Source organism: Conger conger, chromosome 2 (assembly GCF_963514075.1).
Source record: "Conger conger chromosome 2, fConCon1.1, whole genome shotgun sequence".
Classification (NCBI taxonomy): Eukaryota; Metazoa; Chordata; class Actinopteri; order Anguilliformes; family Congridae; genus Conger; species Conger conger.
Window position 1 is genome coordinate 53,146,895 of NC_083761.1, and position 14,087 is coordinate 53,160,981.

Below are 14,087 nucleotides of genomic sequence, written 5' to 3' on the forward strand. Positions count from 1 at the left end.
TGTTTATATTGCACAGAGATATCTATGTACTCTCATTAATAAGAGGAATCCAAATTAGTGAATTGTTGTAAATCGATAAATTCAGTCAAGCACAAATGATTGCAAGTATTTATCGACACCTATTGATCATTTAAACGAGGTAGTCTATCTACAGCTGACACTCTGCATTTATCCACTGTAGGTCCAGGAGTCCAAGAATGTAGGCCCATCATCCATCAAAAAGAAATCTATGGTATACTGTGCTGAAGCTTCTTATTGTTTTCAAAATCCATAGCTTCCTTCAATTGGCGTATGCCTACTGTTTCAAACATTGAGCAAGGTCCCAATGGATTTGTGTAGGGCTGTTTCAAAAATCCAAAAGATCTTTGTTTCATCCTTGACTTGTAGTTTTTATTGGTTGAAATGATTGAAATTTGAAACTCAAATACACCTTTAACACTAGAAAGTGTTTTTCAGTACGGTCATCCAGTGTTTTTCAGTACCTAGAACTGTCAAGCCCAACATCACAACATTGATCTCTGCATGCACAGTGATCTAATTTCAGAAAAGATTATGAAGGACACAACAGAATCGATTTCATCATTTTTATTTCTATATTATAGTGCTTTTGTTATATAGGCTAAGATAAATGTGTCAAGGCTTAGGCTATTACAGTCGTGCTGAGAAAATTGCTACAATGTGTGAAATAAGACAAAACACGAAATGAAAAAGTAGCTAAAGAAATACAAAGTGCAATATTTGTTTTTTATTAATTTCTTTAGACATACAAACCCAGTTCAGCACGCTTCTCCCTTCCTATGCTCCTGCTATTACATGCATTGTCTCTCTCCTCCTGGAGAGGAACAAAAATGACACCATTGTTTCCTCATGCAAACCAGAGCAATGAGTTCTAGGTGCTGCTGACTGTGCTGCTGTCAGATATGCAGTAGGTACTACAAGAAGTGTTTCTCCTGAATATTTTTCCTATTGAGTTCAACAGGGAAATTCATCAGGAGAAACTATTCTTGTAGTATCTACTGCATATCTGGCAGCAGGATGGTTTGAGGCTCATTTGATACCTTGGACCCTTGATGACTTAAAGCCATTTAGCCAACAAATGTGTTCCATACTGTATCAGCGCAATTTACAGCTGAATCTAGTCCCACCTCCCAGTTCCCATTGAGATCTATTCAAATGCAACTGAAAATAAGATCTCCAGACTCTGATGATATTGATGGGTCACAGACATCAGGAAGTCATGGAATGCAAAGGATATGCAACCAAATATAAAACATGACTCTTTTATATGACATTATATTAATTTGTCTCAAACATTGAAATGGGGGACTTCATATGAAACGTGCTATATGGTCAGACCAAAATGTATAAAAATACCCATTAATTAGGAGGGCATTTGCACCATTGAAGGTCACTTATGTTATGTATGAAATGGGGGCCGTTGATTTCAGGAGGCAGGCCCGTGCCTCAGACCGCTCATACACTTCCCTCCCTCTCCCTCGGCCATGTCATCTCTCTGACATGTGACCTAAATGTTCTGAATGGAAGCCACCCACTGAGTTGGGAACTTAGATTTGTAATTATGCTGTTGTCAAAATAATAACATCATTGAATGACCATAGTTTATGGGGACTGTTGGGATCACATTTTATTGTTATAATATATTTCCTCTTTTATGTGACTGTCTATTGCCGCTTGATACAATAAGCCGGAATTACAAGAGTATACAATCTTCATTGCATATTAAAGAGGCTGGCATTTATTGCTAACTAAATCACAGCCTGCTTTCCCCTTCAAAGTGACATTATGCAGATATTGTTGTTGTTTTCTCTGCCTGTTCTTTGAGGGAGTCGTGATACTTTTTCAGGGGTAGTATATCTGCCCGTTTTGGGTTATCAACGGATTCCTAAAGCTTTTCCCTACTGCTTTTGTAATGGAATAAAAAGTTGTGAGTAGTCACCTCTAGTGCATCCTTAATTTTGGAGGCTTTTTTTGAACTAAATAATCAGCTGTTATTATAAACCAAACCAGGGCACAATCATGCTTCTGTTATACAATATTGAGTCATTTTTCACATTGTTACTAGTTTGTCTCATCAAGAGACAGTGTGGTTCACATGTTGGTCTGTATACTGGGTCGAGTGTTAGTTATGCTTACTCACTGCTGTCGTGTATTTTTTTTATGTTGACTGTTTTAAACTGAGTTGTCCCACGTCGTGGATCCTTGGATGTCAATATCAGTCAATAAATCAATCAATATCGGTGAACTGAAATGTTTCAGAAAGCACGTAGATGCTCAGTTTTGTTCTTGAATGTGGCTCTTAGAGGAACACTCAAAGGTAGCCCCAGGAACACCGTGGGCTCTGGAAATTTAACTGCATTGTTATCAGACAAATAACTATACAGTTGCCTACCGTTGCCGTTTAGATATTAATTTCAGACAAATCATAATCCGAAAAAACATGCTGAATAATCCACAATGGATGGTAGTTACTCTAATCGTTGGCTAGGATCGACTTACATAAATGTAATTTTATATTGTTAATATTTTACTGTATCTCTTCATTCGCAGCTCCGATTGTTACAAATATTTGATCGGTGACAGTGATTTCTTATATGTGATTTCGTGTGCTGGTTTGAGAATACCTTGTAGCTTTATATGAATATTCTCTTTTTTAATACCTAGCGTCACTGTAAAAAGGAGCTATCTATAATGCGTGACTGCCCTCCCCAGCTGCTCTCAATCCTGGTTCGCTCTTCGGAAAAACCTCTTTGAGCGCATGCGTACTGCTGACTCGCAGCAATCCGCTGGAAGAAGTAGATTGCAACTACGCTTGGTGCTATGAACTGAGGGGGAAATACAGACATGGAAAAATAGAAATACAATGCAATGAAACCACATCGGTGCACAGACGTACAGTACTCGTTATGGAGCAGCGTATTGGGGAGCCTTGTGTTTCTGAAGCGGCGAGAGGGCCGAAGTAAGGATGTCTCATAATATTAGCTAGTCAGCTAATGTTCAGCATCCTGTACGATGGAACTGTATGAGGAAAGTCCGAAGCTGAAGCAGGGAGAAGAAATCAAATTGGAATAAAAACGAAAAAACGGACCGATTAGCGATTCTTTTTTAGCCTTTAGATTTTTTATCGGTTGTAGCCGAGGCTACTTGTGCTTATTTTCACATTTGTGCTGTCTTTTTTGCCCGTGTAGCCTATTTCACCGGCTTACGAGTTTCGGGAAAGTGTAAGACTGCATGCAGAACAGAGTGAATGGTTTATTCAGTATCCGACCCAAAATGTAACGTCGCCTCAGGAGTGCTGTTACCGGTAATTATATGTGATTGACGGTGGGTTAACGAGCTTCTAAAATGTGCAAAGTGATTTATACCGCATAACGCAATTCCCATGCAGTAATTTAAGTATAGCCAAAACAAACAAAGACGCTATTCGTATTTTAATGATGGACAATGGCAGATAAAATACTATGCGCGAGCTATGCGTTTTAAAACGGATTGCCAAAAACTCTTGAGAGCGCTGATAGGCCATTTTGACATACGGAAACAAAAGTGTATATTATACATCAAAAAGGGTGAATGTGGCATACAACGTGCATTACTTGTGGGGTTTATTTATAATACGCGGGTATTAAATAGCGCATTTCACGCGCCAGTTCGTTGCCGCAGCCAGTGTATAGCCTACAGTAGTCACTGTGCTTTAGAGTTGACACACACAGGTATTTACCAACCCCTACGAGTTGGACTCGTGAAGTGGATAAAACTGAAATGAAGTCGTGCGTTTAGAGATGGAGAACAGAGAGGTATCACCTGCCATCTACACGCCATCCGGTCTTTATTTGTGCCCCGGGACGAAGTGTCTATTTTTATCTGGGCTGTTCATGAAGTGTCCTCTATGGTTGTCTCAGTCGGCACTATTTTATGATCATAAACAGTAGCCAATGTTTCCTTTTTGCGTTTGATTGTGTTGTCACTCTTAGCGTTATTGCAGCGGATGGTCCTCAGGGGCATAGTGTAATAGAACAAGAACTCCCAAAAATGATCGCTTCAGTACTAATGCTAAGAAATGAGACCGTAATTTGAATTAGATTCTCAGATAATCCTCTGCGGCAGATGTACAGTGGTGCAAAAGCCGAAAGGTGAGCTTCTAAGCCCTTGGGCCATAACGCAAGCGTAGCAGAATTTCTGGCAACGGAACTTCGCAGTTATTTCAGACTGAAAATGCATGTGATTGAGGCGGTATATGGAGATAAAGTTGAATGCGGTCTGCCAATAAATATAAAAACTCCCAAAGTTTGGAAAACATTTTTACATTTCTGAAAACATGTAGATTTAGGAATGTTTTGTTTTTACCATTGATAAGAGGCCATTTTTTATTAATTGCCTGTCTCCTGTCATAAACTATCGATTTTGTGAATAGTGAGTAATGGCAGGTTTTTTTTCTATCCGGCCCTTTTAATTAATTCATTTTTACGTAGGCCTAGTCATAGCAGTAACCCAACAACTGTACACTGTCCTGTCTGGTAATCATAGTTACTGTAAGTTCACTCTGTAAGGTCCAGGCAGCATGTACAGCTATATGGAACTTCTTGCGCCCTGCTGCCATTATATACTCTGCTAACTCTGATGAGAAATGAGTACTAAAGTGAAGGCTGACTCAGGAGGACAGGGTGTACTTCCTCTGGGATTGAAGACGCGAGGAGAAGGTGGAAGATTGATATTCTCCTTGAAAGCTCACTAAAGGCACCTCCGCATCACCCGATTGGAAGCTCTGCTTTGGTTGTACATTTGTGGGTAGTAGGACATCCACCACGGTGGAGGCGGAGATCACACTCCCACACTCAACAGAACTTTTTATACGTAAGCAAAGAAGATTATCCAATGGGGCTTCAGACTTACAAGCAAGTCTAATGATGCACACTGGGAACTTTAATGAACTTTTTAGGCACCATAACAGACGGAGAACAAGCAAACAAAGGAAGTGTATATTTAATCCCTGGCCACTATGGACTGTAACAAGATTGGACCCATGGACTAGGATTTGACGGTCCGTAATCCTGCCTGGACCCTATTGCCCTGAGCCTGTCGGTCTAAAGTCTAACACAACAGAACCGCATTCTGTTCTGTTTAACCCCTCAAACTGTAGGTGTCTGTTCTTGTGTATTGGGGATTGGAGAGGCTTAAATTGTGTGGATTGGAGCAGAGGAAAGCTACACTTTTGACCTTTCATAGTGCAAACTTGATGTTGCAGTTGGCCTCATTGTGGGTAGTTCCCCAAATTCGAGGTGATTGTTTGATATCTTCCTGTCATGGGTAAGCAGTTTATCTCTGGGGTTCCCTGGAAGGCAGCAACACTGAAATGACTGGAGTGAACTCTTGACATTGGCTAATGTGGAGTTCTGTTACTGAGCTGTCCTGCTTCACAGTAGAAGGTATTAAAGGATAAATGTGGCTTTTTCCCCCTTCAAGGTGGGAGATTTGGCTTCCGCTGTCCTGATACTTTTTCTTTTTTCTTTTTCAAAGAATGTAAACACGTGCAAAACTTTTCCTTGTTTTGTGAGATGCCCATCCTGACCGTGAACTTTGTGTGTTTAGACAACATTTGCTTCAATTTTTTTTCCTTTGATTCATTTGTTATTGGAATTTCTGGTGGCAGTTATTCACCGGGCACCGAAAGGAAATGCAGCATTCTTGGAACCAGGTCTGTCTGAGCCTTTGCATGGCTGAGGATACATGAACAGGGTTGCTTCTCTGTCAGCCGGGATCTCTTGCTCTCAAGACCTTCTGCATGTGTGAGGCTGCTGTCAGGAGTGCATTAGTAGTGCTTTCCCCAGAGAGACAGAGGCTCGAAGCAGGCTTCACCCACAGCCCGCTCTGAAGCCCCGCGACCCAGGGGCGATGGGGAGCTCAGCGTCCTCTCTCACCGCCGAGACCGAGTCGGATCACGGGTTCCGCAGCACCCCCTATCCGTCGTCGCCCCCTATGGGCTGGCTCAGGAACAGCCACAGCAGCCCGGTGTGGGGGACCACCTTCATCTCCCGTCAGCAGCAGGCTCCTATCCCTCACCGCGAGCGCAGGTAAGCGCCCACAGCCCTTCTGCACCACTTCAGCCGGGTTAGCCATTCCGTTTCCGTTTGTCTTATACCCAGGTACATTACAATACATTACAATAAGCCCAGTCTCCACCAAACAGCTGAGACGAGAAGAGACAAGACTAGAGAAATCTCAAAACATCCGCGAGTACGGACTAGGCAGTCCGCACCAAAGCGCAGAGTATACAAATAAACAACTGTTTCCATGACAGCCCGAGTTAACTGTAACGCTAAACCACTAAACGAGTAACGTTATATATAACCAGAGATGCTTCTCTCTCTGTCGTCTAAAACTCCAGGCTTAAGACGTGATATGCTCAGTTTTCGAAACACGTTCTAAAACAGTTCACACCGATAAGACTTTCTTCTAAAGACGTTCTAAAACCGTCTCTTCTTGGCTGTTTGATGGGGACTGGGCAGACGCTGGGCAGACGCTCCAGAGTGACGTTTAACAAAGTGCAGAACCATAACCCGGGAGAAGTGAGCTGAACACCCAAGAGGGAAGTGCAGTTCCAAGTGCTATAAGTACACCTGTACATGCAGCATGTAGTTGAAAGTTGCTTCTGTCGACGATTGTACGAATCTTATCAGGAGGAACCACTGTCGTTTTCATGTCGCCCGCATGAGGACGTGTACCGGCGAGGAAAACTTTGGATGGAATGGAAGAAAGGAAGGGGAGCTTGCCGCACCTTCCGGAAAAAAACGCAAAGCCGGGTCTCAGCGGCATGGCGATAAGCGCTCGCGACGAAAAGGCCTGCAGTGTTCTGTAACAACAGGATAAATATTTCATTTTAACACTGCAGCTGGGAGACCGGGACAGGGGGATTGATGGGCCCTGCTGTGCCACTCTCTCACCCCTCTCGGGCTCACTGTAGCAGTCCTGGCCGTTTACCAAGCTGAACTTCTGACCGTAATTTCCTCGCTTCCCTCCCTGGGATGGGATCTCGCCGTCGCGTCGGAACCCCAAAGGGATTGATTAGAAGTCCCCTCCCTATAGTATGGAAATGATTTGGACCATTACCAAATGAAATGGCTTGTGATTTTTGCACAGTTTGTTCCTTTCGAAAGACAAGAGAAAATCTTTTGTTGACCTCTGCTGTAAAGCATACGCTAACAGATGGGCTGCCAATGTACAGATGGTAAGAACGACAAAGCAAACCGCCTGTAATTAATAGTGCTGTAGTCCGTTGGCCCATTGCTGATTTTCTTTGATAAAATGCATGGTTGGCTTGCCTGCTAAGCCTGTTAATTTCCAAAGAGCTGGCAAAATTGGCCTGATCCACATCTAAAATCACAAAAATTCTTTGAAGTCCAGTTATTCAGTGCCACTGACTCCTGCTGTTTTCAGCTGTGATCCAGGCAGTGTCGGGATCACACCGTGTAATTAACCCCTTTCGGAGTTCCTAATGATGTCGCCTATGGGGTCGTCTACAGTATCTGGAACACCTTTAAAATGCTCCTGGCTCTCACATTTACTCTGTTCTTCACTACCCTAATGGGTGAACTGACGCCATAGATTACAGCAGGTTATAGAATACAGTAATGCGGGCAGGCCGAAGGTCGAGCTGTGATAAAAGAAATATTCTCTTATGCAGAACGGAGAGGAACGTTTTGTCTCTTTATCGGCGTTCCCGGCGAGAAGATACACGAGAGGAAGTGCTTTGGGGATCGCAGTCCGTCTGACTCCAAATCTATCCGTCTTGTTTTGGCTGACACTATATCGGGTCACCCTACTGTGGAGGTCATTATTTATTCTGACTGCTCCGGAGCATGTACATCTCTCTGCGGTTTACTTTTATCTGCTCTTCGTCCCTTTGGTGCCCTTCTCTGGCAGTGGTCTTCAGTGCGTATGCTCATGCTGTGGCCTTTTTGGTGGTGATTCAGTCCTTCACTTGCACTTAAAGAAACGCCCGCCGGCATGGAAGATAAATGAAATGCACGCAGTGTTGGTTATTTTTAAATCCTAGGGAGGGAGACTTGACTGACAGCGGCTGAACACCGAGGTGTAGCATCAGAATAGAAGCTTTCTTTGGTCCCCAGTCTTCTGCTGGCACAGTAGCAGTGCAGATAAGGAAGAGGACAGTGGTGGGGGTTTAATAGGGAAAATGGTTTCTCTGAAACCAAACCCCCAAAAAATATGCCTGGAATGTTTTGGTGGTTCTGTACGGCTCTTGTGTGGCATAAACGGAACTCCTTGAGTGTTTCAGAAAGCCTCTTCCGCTGTGTGCATCCCCATAGCAACAAGCCTCTGTTTCTGTCACCAATCAAATGCCGGCCTCAGTTAGCTGCACATGCCTGCGTGCACACGCTCTCACTTGAATGCATGCTCATAAACACAAACCCACACACACACACGCACAGCATGCACAGACACGCACACATACACGCACATCCCCAATAATGCATTCACACACACACTTGGATGCATGCACGCACCCACACACACACTTGGATGCATGTGCGCACATAATCTCACACACACTACTCATTCACACACCACTCACACTCACTCATATGCTCTCACACGCTCTTTCTCTCACACCCACACACACACAGTCACACTCACACACACCACTCACTCACACTCTCTCACACTCACTCACACACTCACACTCACTCACACGCTCTCACACTCTCTCTCACACATACACACTACTCGCACTCACACACTCACTCACACACGCACACAAACACACACTCTCTCTCTCTCTATCTCTCTATCTCTCTCTCTCTCTCACCCACTCACACAGACTCTCAGGGTTGCTGTTGTGAACTGTATGTAATGGCACATACTTCTGCATGAGTCTAATGAGATTGGGCAAGGCATGATGCTCGAAATACAGAAACAACAGACTGTTGTGAAACCAATTTCTATTTAATGGATTCATTTTAGCCAAGTTGATTGTTGAACAAAGTATGAGCATTACTCTCATTACCAGTCACTTCTCATGGTTTCAGAGGGCCGGAAGCCAGAGAAAACCGCTCTATTTGTTGAATTTTTCAGTTTGTTTTTTCCTCCCTCACCATGGTAACTAATTACTAATTAGCCTGGCGTTGTGCCTTTTTGGTTTCCCAGGGTTTTGAACACAAACCTTAATTTTTAGCCTCTGTCTCGAAGATTTAAATAAATCATCTTTATGTTTACCCACGTTGCAAGCACCCAGTGCTTCCATAAAACAACATTAACGGTCTTTTCAGCTAAGAAAGTCTGTTCAGACGGCCCAGTGTGCTTTTCAGGTTTACAGTGAGTCTGTAATCCTTTTTATATACATCGGAGAGAAACTGGGGAAGGTCTGAGCACTACTTCTGAGCTTCACAAACTGAAAGAAATTGAACAAACCTCTCCGTTCCTGGAACGGTGTTCACTAATCCCTGTCTGTTCTTTGTGTCTTCTGTTGTTGTGACCCATGAAAGGAAACACTCTGTTCTATTCCCGGCCCTTGCCTTTTGATGTAATCTAACACCGCTTGTGTGTATAATGCTTTTGTGAGTAATTAAATAAAAGAAAAAAAAGAACGATGAAAGAACTATGGCTGTAGGTGGTAGAGCAATTAGAAGGCCTAGCTATCCTCGGGTGCCTCTGCTTTAATGGTTGTAGACGCCCAGTGGACCTTCATAAGGTGTTTGCCTGTGTCAGTGGACCAGCTGTTCCCTGTACTTGTGACCCTCTCCACTGCGTGAAGCGTCCGATGCGACCTTGCGCCTGCAGAACCTGATTGACTGCTCTTATTGGGTTATAGCGGGGTCCATTGGATTGTGTGAGCTCGCTTCACTAGCTTTTTGTGTCCAGCTTGCTTCAGTGTGTGTGCGTCTCTGTGGCACTGATTTATAGCCCTGATGGGAAACCATTAGACATATAGCTTAATGTCATGTGTTAGAATGCTGCTGATGCAGATTCACACCCCTCATGGTTAATTCTGTGCACATGCTCTGACTTCTGAAAACACTCCTCGTTTAACCCCTTGAGGTGCACCGGCCCGAATGGCTAGTGTGGCTTTGTTTGAATTGATTATGTTTTTTATTATGAGAAATAATTATGAGAAGTTTCAATCTACGTGGTCACACACGTGGTAAACTCATGGTTCTATCTTTATAAAATATTACGATGCCAATGTTTTAGGGACAATGGTTCCTTATTTTGAAACATGCAGGGTTGAAACAGGCTTGGGGGATCCTCAACTTCCAATCAACGGATGACACGGTAATGTCGGTAGCCTTATCATGGCAAGGATCCATCAAAGAAAGTCTGTATTCTTCTTAGTCCCAGAGAAACATCGATAGAATGTCCATTGTTTACTTAGCTATTCATCTCAGGATTTATCATTGCTGTCCGTTTTGCCCCGGCAGAATTGACTTTATACCTAAAAAAGTTGTTTTTCAACAGAAATGGATTTTGCAATGCTGTGATCCCATTTAATATCGGTGAGCATCGAATTGTATTCTCAATATTCTCATTATTATTCAGTACGCTTATAAATAAGGAGTAGGCCTGATTCTCAATGAGGATTGTGAAATGTTTGACATACTGAAGGGGGTGGGATCTTTGACCAAAATGTCAGTCAGTGGGCCTCGACCAGAGGCGGTAAGGGGAGAGCTTGGAGAAGGGGGTTGGAGGGTGACGGGCAGTAAAGGGAACAAATGGCCTTCTTGGAACCTTGACATAGACTCCTCTTTGGTGGAATTGTCCTCAAATTTGAGCTAGGATTTGCCCAGTATTGTGGCTGTGGCTCCATTGTGTTTATAAGCCCATTAGACACAACCACAAGCATCTGTATCCAATCAAACTAAATCTCATTGGTCTACTTTCTATTTATTCTTTTATTTTTATTTGTATTATGAAATTGTTCACATTTGCAAATTTATCAACATTATTTGCGGACACATGTAGACTTGTTTCTCCGTATCCACACTCTGTAAATGGACTGGAGTGAAAAATCTGCAGTGCGTAGATTGTAAACAACTTGAATCACAGGGTTTGTTCTTGGTTACTCAGAAAGCTAACACGGTCAATAACAGTGTATCTTTTTTGATGAATGTAGGCTAGGCTACTTAGTGATTAAAACTGATACAACAGATACATTGAATGTATAGTTAAATACGAAGAAACTGTGTGTTACTTGCCAATTGATTAGTCCTATTGTTCACATGCTTATTAATCAAATATTCATTTTAAGGAAAGTTTTGTGCCCCACCAATTTTTAGCTCACGAGACACAGCTGGTCTAGGATAATTCTGACTCTTGGAAAACAAATGCCCAAGGGGTACCTTTCAGAAGAGACCAGGATTATGTCTATAGTTAAAAGTGCTCAAGAATAGTAACCGTTTGATTTTGGGTTTGTCGTTTTCAGGATTATGTTAAAAAAGGGGCTGCTATATGAGTGGATAAATATGCTTGCAATGGTTTATCTTTTGGAATGTTTACAAAATTGCACATTTCTGGGTTTCACAATATGGGTACTTAAGAACATAAACCCCTAGCAAGTGCTTTGTTTGATCAAGTATGTATTATTTGCCATGCCAAGGGCATCTTCATCCCACTAAATACTTGCGCTCGGATTCATTTCCAAATAGGCTACCTACTGTATTCTTTTTCAAGCTCTGATTCATTTCAATTTCCAATTACAGTGCACGTGTCCAAGGATAGCCGAGCGTGAGACAAATTACTCATTAGACAGAGCAGCCTGAGGTGCCCTTTTAGAGGGATGAGATTCCACTGGCTTTGCTCTTGAAAAGAATATTGTATTTATATGTTGCTTGTTTGGCTTCTGACTTGAGCTAGATTTTATTCATAGGAGAGAACTGAACCTGCGCTGCCCAGTACATACTTGGGACTTGGGTTCCGTCTGATGCCAGACAACCTTTTTGCTCCCAGAATTACTTGTGAAATGTGCAATGTCGCCGGAGAAAGGCTTTCCCAGCACATGTTGGAGGCGATGAATTCCAGATTATGTGACACTACCAATTGTTGAGCAGGCCCATTGAATGCTTTGGAATGCAGGACATTTCAAAATCTGCATTTTTACACTAATTCACTTGCTTTCAGTCATAATTTTATTTGCCATAATTTGCCAACTCACAATGATATCACAATTTAATTATGACACTTGTAACATAAGTGAGATGAAATTGCAGGATTAGTGGGTTGTAATAAGCATTCTGATCAAAACTGTTTTTTGCCACACTGGCTAATGATATAAAATGATTTTTGTTCTAATTTACTCATGTTTAGCAGGTTCGCTATAGTGTGGCATCTCGTTTTTTACTTTACATTCAAATGAAGTGCTTTCGCTCTGAATCTTGTAATGCCACCAATGGCTGTGTAAATATTATTATCAATACACCACACCAAAAAGACTATTGGCTCAAATAAATCAGAGTAATTATTTTGTTGTGGTTCAAGTCTAGGTCATCACCAATTGTAATCTTAAAATAAGACCTTGTGTTTATAGAAGGCAGTGTATATTTCCCCCTGCATTTTGGCTCTTTTTCTGTGTGTAAGAAACGCAGATTCCTGTGTTTGTAATCACAGCGGCCCATGATTACATTACTTTGCATTGCATTACATTACAGGCATTTGGCAGATGCTCTCATCCTGACTGACTTGGGCAGTGCTTTGCATTTTTAACACAGCATCCATTTATACAGCTTGATATGTACTTATCTGTGCAGGTCGAGTGCCTTGCTCAAGGGTACCCCAGTGTACTACACTGCTCTGACTCTTGGCATGGCCACATGTAGACGGTATCGTACTATCACAGCCAGATCACCGAGTAAAGTTCTATCCCGTTATTTTCAAACAATCAGTGTGCAACAAACAATTTTGTCTTTGAATTGAATATTATCGTGGATATAGTTTAAAATCAAATATCATAGCACTCTTAATCTATGTTGCCATTTAAAGCTAGCCAAGGACCTGTTCCAGACATTGATTTATCAATTAATTGACCCCCTTTCACTTTAGTTTTTACCTCTGTTACACAGTGGTTAATTACACCGTAGACCAATTAGCAGCCCTGCGGATTGCGTGAGAATGCTGATATCTAAATTTCCTCAGCTCTAATTTGATGATACATTCAGCTCTGGGGGCACTGTCTTCAACATTGTCGTGATTCTGCGTTTGTGTTTTGTGATTATTATACGAATGCTGTAAGTAGGAGAACGAACGATCTGGGGAAAGTGCAAGCCATTAGAGCTGAATTGCAAATTGAGCTGGTGGGACCACGGCTCTGAATTGCAATTTAAAGTTTGCCAGTAAGATATACTGCCATGCCCCTAAGGTATTGGGTTCCTGCTCTCAACTAGGACATTATTCAGAGGGTAGGAAAATGACAGGCCAGCAGAGCTGTAAAGTGCAGCTCGGCATCGTGTGGCGCATATATGTTCATTACGTGTGAAGCTTAAAAATGCATTCGGGCTGATATTGATGGAAGGAGTAAATTATAGATTACTTCAGTGTAAGTGCTCATGTTTAATGAGATGGGGAGGGGAAGGGATGTAAGCCTAAAGTATTTGGTTTTTGCTCTCACTGGGTAAATCATCATCTAAAAATCTAGTCGCCCTGAATGATTTATTGAGATTTCTCGATTGCATATGAAATGGAACAGGAGGGCAGTAAACTGTATGATGTACCTTGGGAAACTGTAGTAAATGAGTTATTTTAACCATACATGGTATTGTTATAAAATGAGCGTAAAGACGTGTCTAAACTTTGTGTTACGAAAGACTATTTGCAGACTCGTGCAGATAATTACCGAAATGGGCTGTAATGGTTTCCGAATGGCTTTTCGGGCTGTCGGATTGAGATTCAAAATTTTCCTCAAATGGGTAATAAAAACTATGTTTTACAATTGTTAAAATTCTAGTAGAATTGAGCGCTGAAAGTCTAGCCTTTTCCGTATTCATTACCTCTCGCTTCTGAATGTCAAATTTTTTTCCAATGGTGCATAGCCAATTAGGTACTGAATGTTTAAAAAATCTATACCATAG

The 14,087-nt window shown here is 42.1% G+C and overlaps 1 protein-coding gene across 2 annotated transcripts in view; it reads left to right on the forward strand.

Moving 5' to 3' along the window:
* The window catches only part of capn15 (calpain 15), a 76,357-nt gene that overhangs the window by 6,767 nt on the left and 55,503 nt on the right, over positions 1-14,087 (forward strand). Inside the window, exon 1 of one of the 2 annotated variants that reach the window (XM_061232737.1) lies at positions 2,805-6,086. The exons of the other annotated variant lie outside the window; for it this stretch is intronic. Within the exon in view, the coding sequence (XP_061088721.1) occupies positions 5,908-6,086 (179 nt within the window). The 5' untranslated portion in view covers positions 2,805-5,907. Of the gene's footprint in view, positions 1-2,804; positions 6,087-14,087 lie in introns of those variants that run through there. 2 annotated transcript variants of the gene reach the window in all.